General features: G+C 38.6%; 1 protein-coding gene across 1 annotated transcript in view; it reads right to left on the bottom strand.

Annotated features, from left to right (window-relative positions):
- Positions 1-250: 250 nt before the first annotated feature.
- The window catches only part of LOC114360513 (MOXD1 homolog 1), a 67,738-nt gene continuing 45,200 nt past the window's right edge, over positions 251-22,788 (bottom strand). The window contains exons 3-13 of the mRNA XM_028315242.1: positions 15,189-15,338; positions 14,686-14,841; positions 12,721-13,033; positions 11,184-11,285; positions 8,552-8,715; positions 5,080-5,196; positions 4,593-4,739; positions 3,939-4,093; positions 3,223-3,323; positions 2,741-2,907; positions 251-2,000 (exon numbers count right to left, since the gene is read on the bottom strand). Of these exons, the coding sequence (XP_028171043.1) occupies positions 1,818-2,000; positions 2,741-2,907; positions 3,223-3,323; positions 3,939-4,093; positions 4,593-4,739; positions 5,080-5,196; positions 8,552-8,715; positions 11,184-11,285; positions 12,721-13,033; positions 14,686-14,841; positions 15,189-15,338 (1,755 nt within the window). The 3' untranslated portion in view covers positions 251-1,817. The remainder of the gene's footprint in view (positions 2,001-2,740; positions 2,908-3,222; positions 3,324-3,938; positions 4,094-4,592; positions 4,740-5,079; positions 5,197-8,551; positions 8,716-11,183; positions 11,286-12,720; positions 13,034-14,685; positions 14,842-15,188; positions 15,339-22,788) is intronic.

The raw sequence follows: 22,788 nt of genomic DNA on the forward strand, positions 1-22,788 counted from the left end.
TAAATCGTACATTTCGGTAAAAAATTCGTATGTCAATGACATAAAATCTATTACTTACAGAATTTCATACATTATTATATGTTTACTTGGATAACACAAATCTGGACTGAGAGAAGCAAAACAAAAGCTTGTAAAAATAAGTTCACGTATATAAAATAATATCAGAAGGAAATCAATTTTTACATTTCAATTTTATTGCTTGAAAATCAATAAACAATTAATGAAATATTAATAGTTCACAGAAATAAAAAATAATTTATTCTATTTGTTTACGATTGGACATAGCAATTTATATTTGACACAATCTACAATATAATTTTGTTACATTACATTTTATTGAATATTCATAAATGCTTTTAATTATACTTGAGCCGTTATAGCTTAATTATATTATACACAGCAAGGTATATTATTTTGATTAAGACAGTATCTACATGTAAATGGACATACAAAAATAATCTACAAGATTCATTTTGCAAAGTAAATACTTATGCCACCTTACCACAATAGTCAAAATACTTAATTGATTTTTAACTTTATTTCAAAATAAGTTATTTTGTGACAAGTTTCGCATCTTTTTTGCATTATCACTGGGTTGACTATTAATAATTATAAAGTTTTTAATAATCATGCAAAGGATTAAAAATAGGGGATACAGTGAATTTTTGGAATAATTTTTATGAAGATGAAATTTTAATGATTTTTTTTTATTAAACCATGGATTTTGAAGATGAAAGAACTATTATATCCTAAACAGCTGTTTACTTAACATTAGTTATTGCATTGTATTTATTGTTCAAGTTCCTACCTAATGAGACAAGGCGATTTTACAAAGTAGTTGATTTGGAGACATAAATCTTTCACTCAAAATTCTGAGCAAATAATAATTTAAATAAGAAAAATCTGGCATCATAACGAAAATACAGTGGTCAACTAAGTTACTTCTATAATCTTTTTTTATAAAAAAATAACACTGGTTTAACAAATGCATGCTTTGTCTCCTTCTGACAATGTTAATCCATCTAAGATGAAAAGAGACAAACTAGGGCTTTTATTAAATGTTTTAAGACTGAAAAATTTGAATAAGGTTTGAGTGACATTTCCAAATCAACATGCTCACAATATTTACGATATACACCTTAATTAAAAAGGCACACTAATTGCATGCATAGGCTTTGTATAAGCACAACACGTTTCATTCACAACAATATAGTGGTCACTGGAATCCTAAATATCAGTCGAAACGGAAATTTTCTTCGTAAAAAACAATAAAGATACCTACATACCATTATTTGGTACTGATACTAGCCTTAAAGTACTATGAGACATGCCGAAGTAAATGAGCAATAAACCCATAAGTACACAAAATCACAAACACTCTCGTAAAATTCACATACAAAAGTACCTAATTGTAAAAAAAACTGTCGATACATTATAGACGTTATAACCTTTGGCTCAAAGTCTATAATCAATGTAACATTGACAGATAACTGCCCGCTAAAACGCTTTTGATCATTTCCAGTAAAATATTTTGTACATACATTAAAATTATAAGAACAGAACATTTTGAAAACTTATTAGATGTGGCATAATTTGAAATTTTGTTGATTATAAGGACTGTAAATGATCAAAAACTAGACGAAATCTAATTATAAATACACGAACAAATTATGATACATAATTTGGCAAAATAATACTATATCATTCGGACATCGACTGCTCTCTTGATAAGCTCATCATAAACATTCAAAACGAAAAATAAAAACAACATAGAAACTCATTGGTGTACTTTTAAAAAAAGAACGTTTTGTTTTTTATTACCGGACAACGATGAAGGCGACGCAGATTGTCAAAATGGCTGTTAGTTTGTTGTAGGTGGCGCTAGCGGCGCTTGACTTGGTGACGGAGGGTAGTCTGACGCTTTTGTAGTGGCACGACTTTTCAGATGTCTCGTTGGATATTAGCTCGGTGTAGTTTGGATAGTTCTGGATCTGTATTGGCTGTAACAGAAAAAATATATTAAAAAATCGGTAACTTCTATAAAGTTTCAGTGACAATAATAAACCTACTGTAACCGCGCACTTTTGCAAATAACTTCAGTTTTTCTTTTACTAGATTATAGTTTTGGTTGACGCAGAATTTTTCGACCAAGACTCTTGGGCCGCTGCGCAATCTTAGTTATAATATGCAGTTATATTAACTAGTATACGTAGTAAAAAACTAATGGTCCCGTTAACTCCTCAGCTAAATATGCTTATGTTAGGAATGGGTCCACGAACGGGGATCAGTTCGATCCTAGTGTTTTTGGGAAGCAGCTGGATACCGGTACCACAAAACCGGAAATTTTTGGGAGACCGGATAATCGGATCATTGTGGAAAGTCTTGAGGGAGACCTTTGTCCAGCATCAGCATTCGTTTCAACCTAGAGCAGCAACACTGCTCTAGGTTGAAACGAATGATTTATACAGGGTGTTAGGTAAATGGGTATATGAGCCGACACTAGCCCATGTTAAGATGGGCATATAAATGGTTTGGTGAAGTCAGTAATTTGATATCATCATTTTATTTTGTTTAATTTTCATACAAAATAAATTTTATAAAATCCGATTTATATGAAAATAAAAATAAATAAAATGAAGATATCAATTTTCTGACTTCACCACACTATTTATATAACCATGTTAACATGGGCTAGTGTCGGCTCATATACCCATTTATCTAACATCTTGTAGAAACTTACCGCGCCCCAAGTGTCGTCCCTCTTCTTACAGAACGTCATGTGGCTCCCTCTGTACAGAGTTTTCTCAATCTGTTCCGTGAGCAGACGCTCCGACCACGGCATTTCGTTCAGATGGGCCATGAACGTCTTGTTGCGGAATTCGAAAGGCTCGCGGATTATTAGCTCTTCTGCAAATGACAATAATAATTTAGGATTAATTTTAGTAATAATTAGGACTGAATACTTCATAACTTTATACAAAGCATAGAGACAAAACTTATAGTGGCAGCGCATCAAGCTAGATGACTGAAAGATTTTGATATAATCTGATATGCTGTTGAATGTACCACTCAGATTGCTGGCAAACCATCTAACTTTGACCGTAACTATAACGATAACCGGTGCTTTTTGTATGGAGTTTGACAGATTTTTGACGTTTGTCACGTGTCAAAGTCTCACGTGTCTTTTAAAATGTTTGTTAAATAATGTTTAACAATACTTACTCATCAACCCAACGCCTTGGTCGTCTCCTTGCATTGCTGTTTCTTCGCTATACCTCTGCTGCATATCAATTTCAAGTTGTGGTGGCAGATTTTCCAGGTTTCTGAAATTAGCAAAAAATTAAATGAAAATACATGAAATTTGGCACATTTATGTTTATTACATATTGTTGTTTATAAGTATAACTAACTTTCGGCCCGCGGCTTCGCCAACGTGGAATTTTGTGTCACAGAAAAACTTTGTCACGCGCGTCCCTGTTTCAAAAACCGGGATAAAAACTATCTTATGTCCTTTCCCGGGACTCAAACTATCTCTGTTCTAAATTTTATTAAAATCGGTTCAGCGGTTTAGGCGTGAAAGCAAGACATACAGACAGAGTTACTTTCGCATTTACAATATTAATATAGATTTATATGACATATAATATACAAACATGAAAATAGTGTGTGTGTACCATATAATGAGGGCTATCATAACACCAGGTGCGATTGCGGTACCATTAGGCACCATTTGTAGGTGATAGAACCTTACTGTACTGTACACAGTGGTGTCATCCTGGTAAGTGCACATTTTTATAGTGCTAGTACGGCTTCAACAGTTGACGCCACTTTCTTAGCTGCTAGCGAGTGACAGGACCTTAATCTATAGTGGCGGCAACTGACGAGCAATAAAACCATAGCCCTCTCTCTTAAATCAGTAATGTTCAAAATCAACTCACCCTGAAGACAAGAAGATGTTTTCCACCTGCATCATGCTTAAGCCATAGAATTCTTTAACTCCGAAGGTTTCGAAGAACTCCTTGACCGGCGTCATAGAGTAGCAGCCCGCTAACTGCGTGCGAGGGTAGTATAGCACGAAGGATAGGCACATTTCCTGGAACAAATAATTTATGATATAGAATATTCAAGGCCTTATAAAAACAGTATGTTACAAAGTCAAGACTCGGCAGTTAGAATTAATTTTATACTTTAATGCACTCTACATTGTGCTAGGCACAAACCTTCCATAGTCTTGTTACTATTTTAATCTAAAAAAATGAGCCAGCACACAAAAGATGAGATTATAGAAGTTTCAACATCATCGGGTCATTTAATCTCCACTAAAAAATAACAACACTATAACTTCATAGAAGATGGCGGATAGCCTACACTCCATGCGCTAGTCATATCGTCGCTTGCCTCTCTAACTGACGTAACTGACATTTTGCAAAATTTTCAGGCGATTAGACAGATCGATTCGTCTTGCGATGTAGATAACTCAGTTTCGAAAAAAATGACAGATATTTCAGTTAGAGAGGCAAGCGACGATATGGTTAGGCGAGATCTTTTATTCCTAGCGCTTCTATTCTACTTTGTTGGAACATCATAATTACCTGTGATGCAGAATAACCGCCCAAAATAGGCTTGTCTCTTGATGTGCTGTCGTAAGTACATTCCGTGATCAGTGTGTCACCTTTCTTGAACTTCCTTCCACCAGGCACCACGCGAGATTGTTGGTAGCGAGCATCGTAGGAGTTTTCCTATGATTATCAAAATTACAAATTAGTCTACAAAAATAAATATAAAGTAAGCGCCATCTATTGAAAGATACAAAAACGAATAGAAAACTAAACAAGTGAAAATCAGTCTACAAAAAAATGTGAATTAAGCGCCATCTATTGGAACATATAAAAAAGACATCTAAACTAAGCGCCATCTATTGGTATTATTAACAATTGTTACAATGTCTCAATAGCATGCTTTTAAATAAGCACGTAGTCGTCGCGCACGGTTAAGTGGTTTCTAGATGGCGCTACAATTACAAATTCTTCAGAATATTCTGTAGGTAACCAAAATTAATATTATTCTGAATTAAAATACCTCTGATATAACTGGTAGTTCCTGTGTTCCTCTGATGTGCTTCAACGCAATTTTCCTCCCTGTTCCGTGAGCGTGAAGTAACACTGACACGATGTTTATTCCCTCCTTTGGCATTGTCTGTAACAACCACAGCGATTAGTAAAAATATCGGTTTATTAGGAGATTAGGTTGATGTAGGCGTTGGAATACTATTTGAAAAATACTTTATAAAATCTTTTAAGAACGAAATAGACTCTTTATTCACATGTGAGGGTCCTGCCAAAGAAATCTGTTCGAAAGGTTTTTAGTTTTAGATTATTCCCGGTGCGGTACTGGCGCTGCTTGGGCGGGATGACGTGCAGCGCCGACACCCCTATACCGGGCCTAACAGCGCCGCATCATATACACTTCTTCTTCTTTTCAGCCAAATGACGTCCACTGCTGGACAAAGGCCTCCCCCAAGGTTTTCCACAATGAACGGTCCTGCGCTGCCCGCATCCAGGCTCTTCCCGCGACCTTTACCAGATCGTCGGTCCACCTAGTAGGAGGCCTGCCCACGCTACGTCTTCCAGCCCGTGGTCGCCACTCGAGAACTTTCCTGCCCCAACGGCCATCGTCTCTACGAGCTATTTGCCCCGCCCACTGCCACTTGATTTTAGCAATTCTGCGAGCTATGTCGGTTACTTTGGTTCTCCTCCGGATCTCCTCATTTCTGATTCGATCACGCAGGGAAACTCCGAGCATAGCCCGCTCCATCGCCCTTTGGGTGACCTTGAGCCTTCTTATGAGGCCCATAGTAAGCGACCACGTCTCAGATCCGTATACCATCACTAGCAACACGCATTGGTCAAATACTTTCGACTTAAGACACTGCGGTATTTCGGACGTGAGTATATGGCGAAGCTTCCCGAACGCTGCCCATCCGAGTTGGATTCGACGATTGACCTCTTTCTCGAAGTTGGACCTACCTAACTGGACTGTTTGTCCCAGGTATACATAATTGTCAACAACTTCGATAACTACATAATACATAATGTGTGTTTGTGTACTCACGCTCTCAGTACATTCCGGGCTGCAGATGCCAACAGTGCGGTACTGGCGCTGCTTGGGCGGGATGACGAGCAGCGCCGACACCCCTATACCGGCGCCTAGCAGCGCCGCGTCATATACTACATAATACATAATGTCGTGTATGTTTGTTACTCACGCTCTCAGTGCACTCCGGACGGTACTGGCGCGCTGCTTGGGAGGGATGATGTGCCGCGCCGACACCCCTATACCAGAGTAAATACAAATGAGTAGGTCATCTTCATAGAAACGCACGGGTGCGGTTTGTATGTGAGCGCGCCAATACGAATGCGGCGCGCACGCACACACTGACAAAATTCGGCGCAACCACGACTGACTCCCCGCTAATCCACGCTAAATTTTGTCACTGTGTTCGTGCGCGCCGCATACGTATTGGCGCGCTCACATACAAACCGCGCTCAATGCGTTTCTATGAAGATGACCATTTGTATTTACTCTGCCTATACCGGCGCCTAGCAGCGCCGCGTTGTGTACTACATAATACATAATGTGTGTTTGTGTACTCACGCTCTCAGTGCACTCCGGGCTGCAGATGCCGACGGTGCGGTACTGGCGCTGCTTGGTCGGGATGACGTGCAGCGCCGACACCCCTATACCGGCGCCTAGCAGCGCCGCGTCATATACTACATAATACATAACTAGCAGCCGCCCGCGACTTCGTACGCGTGGATTCCGTTTTACCCGTCTTCATCTATCTTACGCGGTTTAGATTTTTTCATACAAATGTTTTTTCCCGCTAACTCCCGTTCCCGTGGGAATTTTACGATATCCTGTTGTACCTAAGCTTTAAGTTTACTAAGGTACCTGCACACCAAATTTCAAGCATCTAACTTAAGCGGTTTAGATTGTTCATACAAAAGGATTTTTCCGCTAATTCCCGTTCCCATGGGAATTTCGGGAATTCCTTTCTTAGTGCACCTCTACGGTACCTAGACTACGTCCCTTCCAAATTTCAAGTGCCTACGTTTAGCCGTTTAGGCTGTGCGTTGATCTGTCAGTCAGTCAGTCAGTTTCTCCTTTTATATATTTAGATAGATGTGTGTTACTCACGCTCTCAGTGCACTCCGGGCTGCAGATGCCGACGGTGCGGTAAAAAACTTTTTCAATCCCTAGTCTTGTCAAACTGTCATAATGTCAACAAATTATAAATGTCACGTCAGTTGACTCAATTTCAGTCTTCTGTGCGTTTATTGTATTTTTATTTCAATGAAATAGTGCTAAAGGGTTAGTACTAAAAGTGAAAGCCTTTTTTCAGAAAGAAAACCAATGTGGTGCCCTTATTATTCATACTGTTTGAAAGTTACAAGTCAGTGATACAGAGTTGCCGCCATTATAACTCCGTGGTGATACCATACCAAAGAAGAAGTTTTCCTTAACACTTGTGTTATTTTTATATGTGATCAAACAAAAAGGATTAATTCCACTTACGTTAAGCTGAAGAGTTTGTTTAGTGTCAAAGACTTGTCACACAGTGTAACTTAAATTGGCATATTATGATAATGAACATAAAAACTTAAATAAATATTTATGTTAATATTTTTTCTATTTATTTATTTTCCCAAAGCTTCACAGTCACAGCTGAAACAGCAATACTGTTGTAAAACTAAATTTAGAACAAACTGTTACAAATATTTTACAAATTAAAATAAAACCGCATGTTGCTTTACTTTCTCGTATAGGTAATAAATGTAATTAATGGCTAGATTATTAATGTTACTTTGTTACCCTCAATAGTGAGGAGATCTTATAAAATGGTAACCCTGANCCGGCGCTGCTTGGGCGGGATGACGTGCAGCGCCGACACCCCTATACCGGCGCCTAGCAGCGCCGCATCGTGTACTACATAATACATAATGTCGTGTATGTTTGTTACTCACGCTCTCAGTGCACTCCGGACGGTACTGGCGCGCTGCTTGGGAGGGATGATGTGCCGCGCCGACACCCCTATACCGGCGCCTAGCAGCGCCGCGTCATATACTACATAATACATAACTAGCAGCCGCCCGCGACTTCGTACGCGTGGATCCCGTTTTACCCGTCTTCATCTATCTTACGCGGTTTAGATTTTTTCATACAAATGTTTTTTCCCGCTAACTCCCGTTCCCGTGGGAATTTTACGATATCCTGTTGTACCTAAGCTTTAAGTTTACTAAGGTACCTGCACACCAAATTTCAAGCATCTAACTTAAGCGGTTTAGATTGTTCATACAAAAGGATTTTTCCGCTAATTCCCGTTCCCATGGGAATTTCGGGAATTCCTTTCTTAGTGCACCTCTACGGTACCTAGACTACGTCCCTTCCAAATTTCAAGTGCCTACGTTTAGCCGTTTAGGCTGTGCGTTGATCTGTCAGTCAGTCAGTCAGTTTCTCCTTTTATATATTTAGATAGATGTGTGTTACTTACGCTCTCAGTGCACTCCGGGCTGCAGATGCCGACGGTGCGGTACTGGCGCTGCTTGGGCGGGATGACGTGCAGCGCCGACACCCCTATACCGGCGCCTAACAGCGCCGCATCGTGCTCGCGTATAACCGGTGTATAGTAAACTCGGATGCCTGAGCTGTCGAGCACTGGAGGGAAAGGTTACTTGTTAATAAATAGCACTAGACAAGAAAATGTTCAATTAAAGATACTATAACTAAATCATTGGTTCCCAAAGTGGAGGCGCAATAACCTTCAAAGGGGGGCGCGGGCCATCTGTGTACTTTAGTATAAAAAAACCTGCAACCGCTGAGAGAATGCATTCCAGACTGCTCGATACGACCAATAAATAATCTTGACTGGAGGAGGGGGGGCGCGGAATTTTTTGTATGGTCGAAAGAGGGCGCGTCTCAAATAAGTTTGGGAACCAATGCTCTAAATAAAGTGGAACATAAAAATTTTAATATGCTATTGAAATTCTCATTGACCAACCAACACCTGCGTGTTAGATGTATGATTGTTCAATAAATTACTGTGATACAACATAGAGGTGTATGTAGGTACTACTGGGTACACCACCAAATTAATTTCTACACGTGGGAATTTTAATTGGTCCATCATGGATATTGTTCATCATGTATGTTTAACTGTGTTAATCTTGGTCTTGGAGAAAATACTAATAAAATACACTTAAAATACTGGAATACAAGGAGGAAAATACATAGATCCAAGAATACAAACATGTGTTTATTGAGTGTCATACAAGAAGGCCCTTCCCTCCAAGGCATAGAATAATCTTTATGATAGCTTACTTTGACAGTAAAGTTATTCTACGCTTCGGTGGCACATAAAGTAGTACCAGAGTAAATACAAATGAGTAGGTCATCTTCATACGAGGGCTGCACTAAAAGTATCGGGAATGGAATATTTCCACTGTTCCAGTCATATTAAAATCTATTTAATTGCAAACTCCAGGGTTTTAAAAATCGTATACCATTTATTTATTTAAAAAAAGATTCTCGGTCGTATCACAAGGTCTAGTCAAACTTGTTTAGTCGTTGAGAAAATGGAATTGACTCGAGAAAATTCAAGAGCGATGATTTATTATGACTTTCGGAGTGGTTTAACACAAACACAGTGTGTTGACCGGATGATTTCTGCATTTGGTAATGAAGCCCCATCCAAAACCACAATTTATCGCTTGGCTCCCCGCTAATCCCTGCTAAATTTTCGCTCGGTGCGTTTCTATGAAGTTGACCTACTCATTTGTATTTAATAATAATAATAATAATAATAATCTTTGGACAATTTCACACAGCGCCAGCTAGCCCCAAAGTAAGCAACTTAATGCTTGTGTTATGGGTGCTAGCTTAACGGATATACTACTTATATACTTTTTTTTTTAAATACATACATATTATACATAGTCACACCCAGACCCGTCACAGAAATTAAAATTCATCATTTCAATTTCTGCCCGGCCGGGAATCGAACCCGGGACCTCTCGGCATAGTAGTCCGTTCTGAACCACTACACCAAACGGCCGTCACTATATTTACTCTGGTAGTACTATTAAATCGGAAACATTGTATCTGGATGCGCCAAAAGAGGATTAGTCGAACAAATAAACTGTAGATCGTATAAACCATGTTTACTGTTTACGACGGTCTAAAAGTTTATGGCATTTTTATTCGTGGATGTAGCAGTTGGTACAATTTGTGTCCACTTAGCAAGACAGCCGTATTGTGGTTGCCATTTTGTTTTTTACAAACTATAACATTTTACTGTTTTTAGCCAGATACAGCTCAGTCGTAATGAACGCTAATTTAACTATTCTATAGTAAATCGCAAGGCATGATGTAGTTAAGGGCTTTTGACTAGTTAGGGTAGTGTAAATCCAATCGGGCTGGAAGACGTAGCGTGGGCAGGCCTAGGTGGACCGACGATCTGGTGAAGGTCGCGGGAAGAGCCTGGATGCGCGGGCAGCGCAGGACCGTTCATTGTGGAAAACCTTGGAGGAGACCTTTGTCCAACAATGGACGTCATTCGGCTGGAACGAAATCCAAGTAGCTGAGCACCACTCGAAAAATCGACGAATTTTGGGGCTTAATTTTTTGCTCTAATTCTCATACATTAAATATGGATTTTTAGTCAAATTCATTCAGTAACTTTAAATTCCATTCTAACTGGCCATAAGCTACTTTGAAGCGACGATCGCCGAACGGTGAAGTTGTCGGACTGGCCGGCTCGTGATCTGAGAAATTTTGGGTTCGATTCCCGCTGCCGCTCGACTATTGTGGTGAGCCCATTCGTAACACAAGCATAAGTATTTAACTTACCACGAGGGGTTAACGGGATTATTAGTAACTAACGGTCGCCCGCAACTTCGTACGCGTGGATCCCGTTTTACCGCCTTAGGGGTTGAATATTGCAAAATCGCGTCTTAGTGAGCACCTACGTTCTAAAAGGAACCCCCGTGCAAAATTTGAGATTCCTAGCACTTGTAGTTTCTGAGATTTCATGATGAGTGAGTGAGTCAGTCAATCAGTGACCTTTCGCTTTTATAAATAGGTTTGCTAATATTCTTAAAAAATAACATCTCAATGCCTTCACTCACCTTCATGTAACGCCTGGTTGTCGTAGTGTACCTCCAGCATATAGTAAGACACCCCGCTCCTCTCTCCAACCGGTATGCCGACGTTCTCCGGCAAATACTCCCCTGGAATCGCGGTATTGTTTGGAATTATTACACTGGAATGCGAGGAATCTGCTGCGGTGATAATAGACAGCTTGGTAGTTGATTTCGGTAATTTGGGTTTATATTCCGGTAAGCAGTTAATGAGGTATACTACAAGTGTGAGCTCAATAATTGACAATACAATATTTGTGTGATTGTGAATACAACAGTTATAGCTATCTATCCACGATGATCCATCATTAAATTTCATCATCATAATTTTAGTCAAAATACGTCCATAGCTGAAAATGAGTAGCTCTCCTCTAAAGATGATGCGTAAAAGATCATTGAACAGTAGTTACACACTTCCTACAAGCGCGCGTTGCAAACAGTTAATTTTTATAAGTGTTAATTATGCCCCGCAATATCAATTTAAGTCCCATGATTGTTGAAAGGGTACACAAGGGAACGGTGTGTCTACTCGCACTACCATTTCCACAAGAACAGTTAAACTACTATTATCCATATTGTACATAGACTAAGAGCTAGTGAACGCCAGACCTACGTTATTTTGTAAAGGCTGAAAGTTTGGCAGCAGTCAGTGAGTGACAAAATTAAGTAACTTTGACCCGTTATAATTCTTAAACTACTGGTTCAAATTGAATGAAATTTTAAATATACCGTGTCTTTACAATGCCTGCATAGCTAATGAAAATTCAGCCTTCTAGTTTTATCCACAACGAAGTTACAGGCAGTCGAAAATGGCCTGAATTGCTTCGAGAAAAGGATGGTACGGCCGTGCCGCTTTTTTGCTCGACTTGGTGGGGGCACTGCCGTGCCCCCAGATATATACTGGTTAAGGAATTGTCCTCCAACTCCTAAGCCTTAAGGAGTTGTACTTACCTTCCATCATCAGCTCATCAACATGAGATGATGATTTACAGACTCAAATACTTGAATAACTTAAGAAAAAGTACAAAAAACAATATTTATAGTGCCACGCGTTCGCACTTTCAGCCACCCTAAAAGCTGTCTGGCAAGGCGAAGGAACCATCAGAAGTGTCTGGCTGATGAGGGATTTTCATCAAATGATAGTTTAAATATTTTATGTAACTATCAGCTTTTATAGTATGGCGTAAGTAGGACTACATTTTCATGAACTTTGAGGTGTCTGGCTAAGGTCTGCCACCATGGTAGGTGTCTGTCAATGACTGACGTCATTTCTAATAACATTTTGAAGGAAATATCAAAAAATCAGCCTTTATACTTTGACGTAATTAAGTTGGTATTTTACACACCTTTAGTACCGTCTGTCTGCCAAAGCCACCATGACCCAAACTTCATGTTTGGCCATGGTTCTTAGCTATGTTGGGAGCATGCGCTGACAAACTTTCAGCCTTTATAAAATAACGTAGGTCTGGCGTTCAGTAGCTCTTAGTCTAACAGCTTTAAGCTGCTTTATAGTTCGCAAACTCACCTTTAGATCCAATAGCCCAAGCCGCTATAGGCGTCACGCAGGTCGCCCACTGACTAGGTCTGTTCGGCCCGAAGAAACCATCACTTTCCGCCCAGTCGTTCCATAGCTGCTTATCAGGGTCCTCCGCGCACTCATATAGCACCATATGGTGTACAGGCGATAGACTATCCTTCTCTATGACCGGCTGTTTGTCTCTGATCGGTCTGCTGTCTATGATCGGTTGATAGCCGACGATGTGATGCTTTTTAGGTAAGTCAGGAGCTTTGAAGATCTTGCACCAGAATAAAGTGGCCATTACGTGGGGTATCGTTAGCTGGAAATAAAGAAAAGTTACACTAATTAATTGTACCTATATTTCTATAAATGGCTAGTGTTAGGAAAGAGGCCTAATCGAAAAACTCTTAAAGCAATGTACTCCAACGATCCACATTCATACATGATAATGTTTACTCCATGTAACTTAAGTAACTTGTTACTCTGTACCGCCCTAGCTATCGATTTTGATATTTCCTTTGTTTAGTTTAAAGTTAGCCCAAGCATAAAGAATAGTTTATCAATGGCCCCGCATAAAAATCCTTTTAAGATCCAATGTTACATTTCAGATTGCCATAGTAAAACTTAATTATAATTAATGTTACAGCTAAGTAAGAAAACATGTCGCTAGTGCAGGCGGTGCGACAATATTGGTGCACCTGGATGTAACAAGGTGCACTCAACTAATTGTAATTTATGCATATAGCTCGCAAGTCGCAAACGGGAGCGGGGTAATTTGGATTAGCTAGGTCAGTGGTTTCCAACCTTTATTGCACATAACGAGAGAGAAACACATTTTTCTGTTGCCTTGCCACCGTATTTAGAATTGTATATGGATGACACAAAAGTTCAAAAGTTATGACTATTTATTTATTTGTTTTATACTGGCTGATAAAGGGTTATATCTGAACGAAGACAACAATGTATTTGTTTCTGTTTGCGACTGTAAGTATCAACCAGGTTTTAACGTGTTGATGATATGGCTAGATTTCTCATCTCCTGAATCATATAAAACTCAGCAAGTTTCTCATCTAGAGGGTATGAAACCCGTAAAATAGATTAGAATAGAAATTGCTTTTGGCACACAAAATATTTCAAAATGGTACAAAAATGATAGAACATCAGTCTACATATTTCTGTTGCAAAATCGCCTCTGTTAATAAGGACATAAGAGGCCACTATAGTATATGTAGAGCTTGATATGCCGTCATCTGTATTTATATGTATAAATGATAGTTTAAATGAAGTTCAATAAATATTCGGTGCAGATTGGAAGGCACTGGCTAGGCAGTGGAAAACACACGCAAACAATGATTTGTTGAAAGCTGGCTTATTTACGCTTATCTAACTTGGCATAATGCAGCGCATTTGGATAACGTGATGATACTACTGCTGGTAATCGCAAAATTGTAATTTATACTGTTACATCTTTAATTTGTAGGTCCATTTTACACTCACTGAACAAAAAACTCGACAATTCAAATCGAAAGCTCAAAAAGCACTCAATCTCTATCGTTGGAAAATAACTATTAATTTAATCAATTACTTTGGTTCTGATGGATACAGAATTTTAATCCTTGCCTCATCATCATCATCATCATAGCCATAGGACGTCCACTGCTGAACAAAGGCCTCCCCCAATGCTTTCCATGTTGCCCGGTTGGTAGCGGCCTGCGTCCAGCGCCTTCCTGCTACTACCTTACCAACAGTGTGATGTCCTAATAATACTTAAGAGGTAATCTGAGCTACCATATTTGCCCTTACCAGTTGGAGCCACTGTAGAGTAAGGTCCAGTCACTCACCAGTGGCTAAGACAGTGATACCAAAAGGTGAACGCAAATACGATACCCCAACTCTTACTGCTATCATCAGGTGATCCGTCTGCTCGTTTGCCTCCTGTCACATAAAAAAAAATCATGTTAAGAAACTTACATTGTTCAGCCTCACGTCCCAGTTCATAAGAGGTACTTGAGGTTTGGCCACTGGCTGCAGCAGACGCAATGGCCTGGATCCACTCTTCACATGTTTGGGGAGCTCCCCATCCGAACCCTCGGGACCTAGCGCCCAGAGCACTTGCACTGTGTCTTCCTGTAAAATAAGTGAGAAGTAAAAAAGATTGTTTCAACAATAATAACGGTTTAAATTTACTTGAAAATGGCAATGCACATTGCACATGCCGTGCATTGCATAATTCCTATAAAAACAAATGAGAAATGAAAAAGATTAATACAGTTGCTCAGTCTTTTTCTTCTTTCATAAAAATGCTGGATAAAACATGACTCTTTTCTCGTGTCCACTGGGTGAAATGGAAGTAATGCACTGAGAATCTCTAAATAATAAACATAATTATAAAATGACCACAATAAAGATTATAATAATAACCGACTTAGATAGGAGGACGAGGAAAAAAAACAGTTCAGTAAAAAATCACTTACGCCAATAACGAAGTCTTGCTTATCACACGTATCCAGCTGCCTCCTAAATTCGACGGTGGTGTGCGTGTCATTCTGGTACCCCGATATCAGCTCGTAATTTTGCACGTCGTCAGCAACCGCCAGGTCATCGAACTCCGGTCCGTGACAGTCCTGAAAAAAATCAATTTTTAACGTCATCGAAAAAATTACCACCACTATTTCTTGTTGCCGCCGCAGCACAGTCTTTTGTTTTTGTGCCAGCGCACCTCGCGGTCGTTAAAATATTGTAAAAAAACTAAAAAAGCATTCGATCATTCACGGTCGTCAGTTGTTTTTCGTCACACACCATCGCGCAGCTATTTTGATTTCGCATATCAAAACCGGAGCACGGAGGTTGCGTCTACACTTTCAAAATGAAGTGCCTAAGTAGAATATTTGTTAAAGAATGCAAATAGGTAGTTGAAAATTTAAATTTTAGTCTTCCTGTTTAAATGAATTAAAACATAGGTACCTAATTGATTTGTAATTAACAAAACCATTATTAACCATCGCCTGAACTGAAAAATTCCAAACCTTACCAATTGCAATTGCCACAGAAAAGAAACGATATCATCGTGTCCATATCCCCGTGCTCGTCTTAACAATACCCGACAAAAGATAAATTCTTACCTCCAGAAAAGATTTAGCGATATAATGTAGGAGATAAACAAAAGATACCTCTAAACCTCTGGATATACAGCCGCAATAGATCGGAAAACACACGGAACTTAACCTTTCAATAGACGCGATCAACCCCCGAAAAAAGTAAAATACCTTTTTATTTCCGAAGAAAGACTAATGCGAACGAATGCTGACCTTATTTCATCACATTAGGGTGCTATTCTGGAGTAAGTCGAAATACGGCATCGAGTCGACAGATGATCGCGTTAAAATAGAATAGCAGATGTCTTGCAAGAGGTGTGCAATAAAGATAAATAATAATATTATTTTTTGCCCGACAGATGTCGCCCGCACGTGCCACGGCACCTGGCCTGTATGATAGGGGGTTACGTACACCAAATGTCAGATGGCAAGAATTTATCTCTGCCCTTTGTTGCTGGTTAGTCGTCAATATCCAGGCAAGGACGAACAGGATATTGTTAAATGTACAAAAGGACTACGGGACACATGTTAGGAGGATCCGACAAAAGCTTGTATAAGATTGATTGGTTAGATTTTTAACTATTCTCGTCTGTAAAGCTAAAACCTCCCTTTAATCTCAAATTCATTGGAGCAAATTATAATTAAGGATGTCGAAGTTTGATGCTTACGAAAAAACAAGGTAAGAACCTTTCTTTTTGGGTCAAATCTCCAGAACATCTGATCCGAGGTCGCCCCGGGTCGTATCTGGTAACTCAGTAATCGGCCGCGGTCATCTATAAAAACAGGGCCCTTATAAAGGGACACCCGACCCCAATTTGCACCACTAATCTCGAACGTCTGTTTCACCTTTATTTTGTAACTGGTTTTGATGTATTTTGACGTAATTAATATTTCTAGACACCTACGAGTAAATGCCGGAGTTTATAAAACAAAATAGAAAAAGTCAGATATCAAAATGTTCAATCAATTTCGGAATTAGCTTCCACAGTGCAATTTTATATTCCTAGGATTTCTCCTACTCTTCTTCTTCTTCTTTTCGTGTCGACAACAAACCTACAGTGTCAGCCCAAAACTCCGCCACAAGAGTGGCGTTGTCAGCAGCACTCTTCCAATCCTCCTGAGTGCAGTTGCTTGGGCACTCAGGGCACGACATCAGGTACTTCATCGACTAGGGAACAAAACCGCACCTGCACTCCTACTCTTATTTCACGGCAATTATATTATCACATAGATGCAATGACAGCTAATCAATGATATTAATTAACACGGAGTGAGTATTAGTTAATCGATTAGCAGGCAACACCATAGGCTGTGGCTTGGATAGATATCACTTCTCAGATTATAGCTCATCATTTGGTAATGAACTCAGATCATAGAAAGAGAATAGATATGAAGTCGCGCGTAACTACAACGAGAACCAGTGTCCCCACATTTCCCCCACCACAGCTCCCACACACACATTCAACTGTGTAAAAACAAAGCGACTGAGAGTCTACGACAACATGTGCAACCGTCTTAAAAGTGCTGTGATTGGCCAGAAGGCGTGAATTATGGCCAATCAATGGCCGCGTGACGTGACGCACACATAGAAAACGCTAGTGAGAGAACAAAGATAAAATGGAGTCGACAAGATATCGATACTTTAAATCGCTAGGGGCAAGGCTCGAAACTGGTTTCACAAAATGCTTATGTATGAAAACCTTTTTATTATTATACGTTAATAATAGCTACTATCACGCATTTACTTTTTAATTATGGCGATCTGCGTACCGCATATGTTTACCAAAATAATGCCTATATTAGGCTTTCAACTAGCTCTTATAGTAATTACATAGTTGACAGTTACTAATTACTTCTACTGTTATTATTTTTTTTGTAAAATCTTATAATCGCAAGTAACACATCATTTTTTTATTTAAAATTACAAAATGGAAAATTATAATTTACTTCTATTTATCGATAATAGGAAACCGCATTAGAACACGAGCACGGCACTATGTTACGACCGGCACATGCGGCCGTACTGTGTATTTTCACACGACAGTGGATATCGGAAGAAATTAAATACATTGCGCAGTAGTTGAGCACGACATAAAGTGGTTGCTAACTAAATCGTCAATGTACAAGTGTGTTAGAATTTTTATCACCACTGATTTCGATATCGCAGTAACTGTTACGGCACTGAATACGTTCGTAAAAATGTTTAGTTTTTTTTATTTATAAGCAAAATACCAATGGATTTGCAATACTTACATGTAGTAAATGACTCCATTGTTCCTGTAGTTCGTTCGTTTCACTTGTTTTATTGCACGTAACGACGCATTATCCAAAATATCGGAGAACATTTCCTTAGTACGACTGAATCGCGACTAACCTAGCTACGCGGCCGATGTTCGTTTCTGGGCATATCGCGGAGACACGCGCCACGCCCCCGTTTCACATCTATTCCCTTCTATGATCTGAGGTAATGAAGATAACTGGTGATTATGATATAGGTACTCGTACATAATCATCATCATCATCAAACGGTGATGAAATGATACACCATTCATCATTTCATCACCGTTACTAAAGAGTCTCTACTGCCGAAGGCAGACACAATTTTCCAGAGAAAAACGGAAGATTGGGTCTACTGAAGTACTCGACAGTCCAGACGGGTTGAAGAAACTTGATGTTCACATGTTCGTTTGCCCCTCAGATCATAGATCTGAGTAATCGCCTTAACAATGAAATTCGCAAGGTATAGAAAGATCCATGTCTATTGATCTGGTATATTCATTTCCTAAAACCTATCCAACCTTCATTACGAGTCTGAATCGGTAGCAACACCGGCGTGTGGACGCTGAATCGCAAATATCATGCAAACTAGATCACTTGCGCATGCTCGGAAACCTAACCAAAGGCATTTACTATAACGTTACATAAGCACCACCATTGTGTGATCTTCAAGTTCAGACGGAAGCATTAAAATTCTTTCTTCGTTCACACAAAAGAATAAGTTTTGAGAATCAACTTGATGGCTGGCGCATGAGAATCGAAACACAATGGGCACCATGTTAAACGCCGGGCTTACCTAGATCAATGTCTGTCACACAATTTTGACCCATAACACTTTGTGATAAAAGCCCAACGCGAAAGGGACCAGATTTTGGCGAATGGTTTGCGTAACACGATAAAATTCCTTTGCACATCATCTTTGTAGGTGTATTGATTGTAATCTCTGTGGGAATCGCGAAGCCTTGGTACAGTAGTTATGTAGCTATGCTTCATACGTACGTCTTTATTAACGTTCTAAGAAACAGAGGATTTTATACCTGCTCTAATAAGAATTTATTCAACAATGTAGAGTCTGTGGTTTCAATCATTTTTTTCTGTGCTATAGCAATTTATTTAACTTATAATACGTATGTCTGATTGATTACTTTAGAATCTAGATCCATATTTCTATTCTTAATAGTACCTACCTGCATAGTTAGGCAATTTTGCTTACAGGAGTGGTATTTACCAGTCGCAGTCATATTAAAATTCAACCAAGTGTCAAATGTCAAGTTCATACAAATAAAATACAGCAAAACATGACCATGCATAAAGAAATTCACGTGTGAAATTTATTCATCGCGGACGAATTTTGCATGTCGTTAGTGAAATAAAAATACGACGATGTAGTTTAATAATCAATTAGGATAATATTTAGGATCTACGCAGCAGCAATTTAATCTATGGTTGCTAGTTTTCTTTTAATAATATCAAAATTCAATCAGGCAAAAAGAAGCTAAATCTCAATAGACCAAGGTCGTTATTGCATCCGCATTGTGAACAAAACAAAATAAATCTTTGAAACGACTATTATCAAAAGTTAAATGAAATACAGCTTATCATTTATCTACGACGTTATTCGTTGTTGAATGCTAGTTAAAATATCGCTTACTGATTGTTGCTAATCGATTATTTCTTGTATGACAAGCGCCTAATGGGCCTTTTCAAGGCAGGAATTAATAGGCAATTACCAAACTATCCTCAATGCAAGCAGTCTTCTTATAGGAGACACCATTGTTGCAAAGAAATTAAAGAGAAACATAGCCAAGAATCGAAACAGTTAAAACTTTGTAATTTCGGGAAAAATCAACATGACATCCATTTTGACCATGCATGGTGTGTCCCAAAAGCAAATAATTATGTAATTGTAATCTATCTATGCTTATCTGCTATCTGATAAAATTACCCCTAAACTATAGGGCAAAAGATTAAAAGATAAATTGGACTTGGGAGAACAACACGTTGAAATCTCTAATGGAAATTTAGTTACTACAAATTCTAATTAGCGATAAGATTCCTTCGAGAGCTATCGAAGATGTTATACTCAGATCATAGAAGGGAAGTTAAGCACACACAATTATTAGAAATGTGTACTTCTATTTCTATAAATGCAACCTGCCTGAACAAAACAACTGGCCGTGAATTCCATCGTTAATACGATTCGCAGTCCACCAAAGTAAATGTTAATGAAGGCAGGTCATCGCACAATGCGCAGGCGTCTTCATGGCATAAGGTGTGTTGGGTAATTCATGCTGCAAGGTGCAGAGGACACCTGCATTTAATGCTTGTACAGTCCGGATAGGAAACAATCAACCTTTTTTAGGATTTGAATTAAATATGACAGAGGAAAAAAGGTTCTAGCAAGCCAATTAGAATTTATCAAGGAAAAGTATTTTTACACTTCGATTGCCTATTGCGTTAAGTTTATTGTTTAACGGATAATTAGGGAATAGGCAATTAAACAATGTCATTTTTTGTCTACCTTATTATGATGATTTTTCATGATATTGCTTGCTGATAAAAAAAAATTACGTGCGAAAATGTTGAAAGACAAATTTTTACACGCATTTTGAACCTAACCAAACTTAATTTTATATTTTTTATGACATTTGCTGTGTGTTTATTTTGTGTAGCAACACATATGATAATGATAAAATGTGACAACTAAACTAATGATGGCTTCACAAAAATCCAGGGGATTACAAACGAACCCTCAATCTAACTGATATGGTATTGGGGGAAGAATAACAAGAAGAAGAAGTTGTGCAGGCAGAATTACCAGTTTACAACTTGCCTTTCTTGCAAGTCAGCAAAATGAGGACTAAAAGTGACAACTGACAACACTATATTGGGTCTAACTTTAACGAAAATGCTATAAAATGAGTACGATTGAGATGGAATACCAAGTGATTTTAATTTAATTCTGGTCAGACGTATTTATTACAAGTAGGTACCTACTACAAAATTACGTATTCTAAACTATGCTTTGACCACTTAAAACCCTAAGCTTATGTCAGACTTCAATTTGAATTCCATAAACATCAGATTAAGTTATTTGGTTAGAAGAAGAAATACAATCAAATGGAAATCTTATTGAAGCTGTGTAAGTGTAGTAAAATTAAGTAACTAAATCTCCTGTATTTAATACTATTGGTATAGAAGGTATCTTTGTTCTGCCTGCAGTTCCAAAATACTATAATGATGATATAAATTATCTACATTTCATTAGATTAAGTGACGTATCAACATGAAACAAATCAGAAATACAAACCAGTTGCATTGATAATGCCGCATAACAGAATTTAATATGATATAGGAAATACAAATATTTCAACGAATCACGATTCCCCTGGGAACTGTAGTATCAAATTACAACAAACAATGGACTGGGCATCTGTTACAATAACATAGCGTTGGTTTAAATAAATTCTGGGTATCGACTGCAATCCTCAATTAAGTTATTGGAAATATTATTACTAGAATAAACGGATTATGCGAATCAGTGAATCAGCTAGGGATGTGTCAGAATACTCTGATCTGGAGGTCCAATACAAAAAGTGTGGGCGTACAGTCGCTAACACATCCAGTTCGACTAGATTTTTATTACAAAACTGCACCTACGGAATCTTTCAGATGCCACACTGTTTAGCTTCTGCCTTCATCCGTACAGCATCTCGTAAAAAGAAGTCAGTGTGTTAAGGGTAAAACAATTTTTATGAGCGATAGCAAACGTCTTTTACAACGATAGATCTTGCAGAATTGGAAAAATGTCTTCAGCAACCAGACACTAAACTTATAAATAAAACCAATGAAACTTTGAAATTAAAGAAACCAGATAACAATTAAAAAACAAAGTTCTAGAATCAAATATACATAGACAAACATGTTCTCCTTATGCCACAGAAGTCACAAATCACGAAATAAGAAAATAGTTATTATGTCCGTTACGACAAGCATTCACGCCTGTCATCAATCTGTTTTACATAAGTAGCTGTTGCAGTTGTAGTGTAATAGCATAATGGGACCACCGCCACTTTTCGCGTGGATGTCGTAAAACGCGACTAAGGCACAAACATGTGTTACATCAGGCCTCCCCAACCCGTCTGGCCAATGCAAAGTTGAGGAAAACTTGAGAGTGTAGGCTAAGAATTTTATTTTCTTTTGGTTGTTATTAGAGAGAGATGGTCTTGGCTTGATGATAGCGAAGAAAGAGAATGAAAACCATTAAAAAAACAACAATTAATGTTCGAATCTTTCTTCCAATAGCAACCCTATGGCACAGAATAAGTAATAGTACAGGTACAGAAGGATTACTCCGCAAGACGATTTAAATAAATGCGAGTCTTGCTACGACGCGATACAGTGGAATTCAGCTCGCACAGCACTACGTACCTACAATTTTATTCACCTACAAGTTTTGTCTCTTTCTATCGCGTGCCTCTGAACTCTTCTTACGCTGTTAGGGTTGCTGTCTAGTGAAAAAATAATTAATCTAATGTAGGTAAGTACGCATTCATTATGGAAAACCTTGGGAGATGCCTTTGTCCAGCAGTGGACGTCATTTGGCTGAAACGAACGAACGCATTCTGAGCAGTAGTCATGGTAGGTTAGGTTCCTATACTATCCTAAGAATTATTGATTACCTACATGGCCAACATACCTT

Source organism: Ostrinia furnacalis, unplaced genomic scaffold, assembly GCF_004193835.3.
Source record: "Ostrinia furnacalis isolate ACB-3 unplaced genomic scaffold, ASM419383v2 OfSCF5073, whole genome shotgun sequence".
Lineage (NCBI taxonomy): Eukaryota > Metazoa > Arthropoda > Insecta > Lepidoptera > Crambidae > Ostrinia > Ostrinia furnacalis.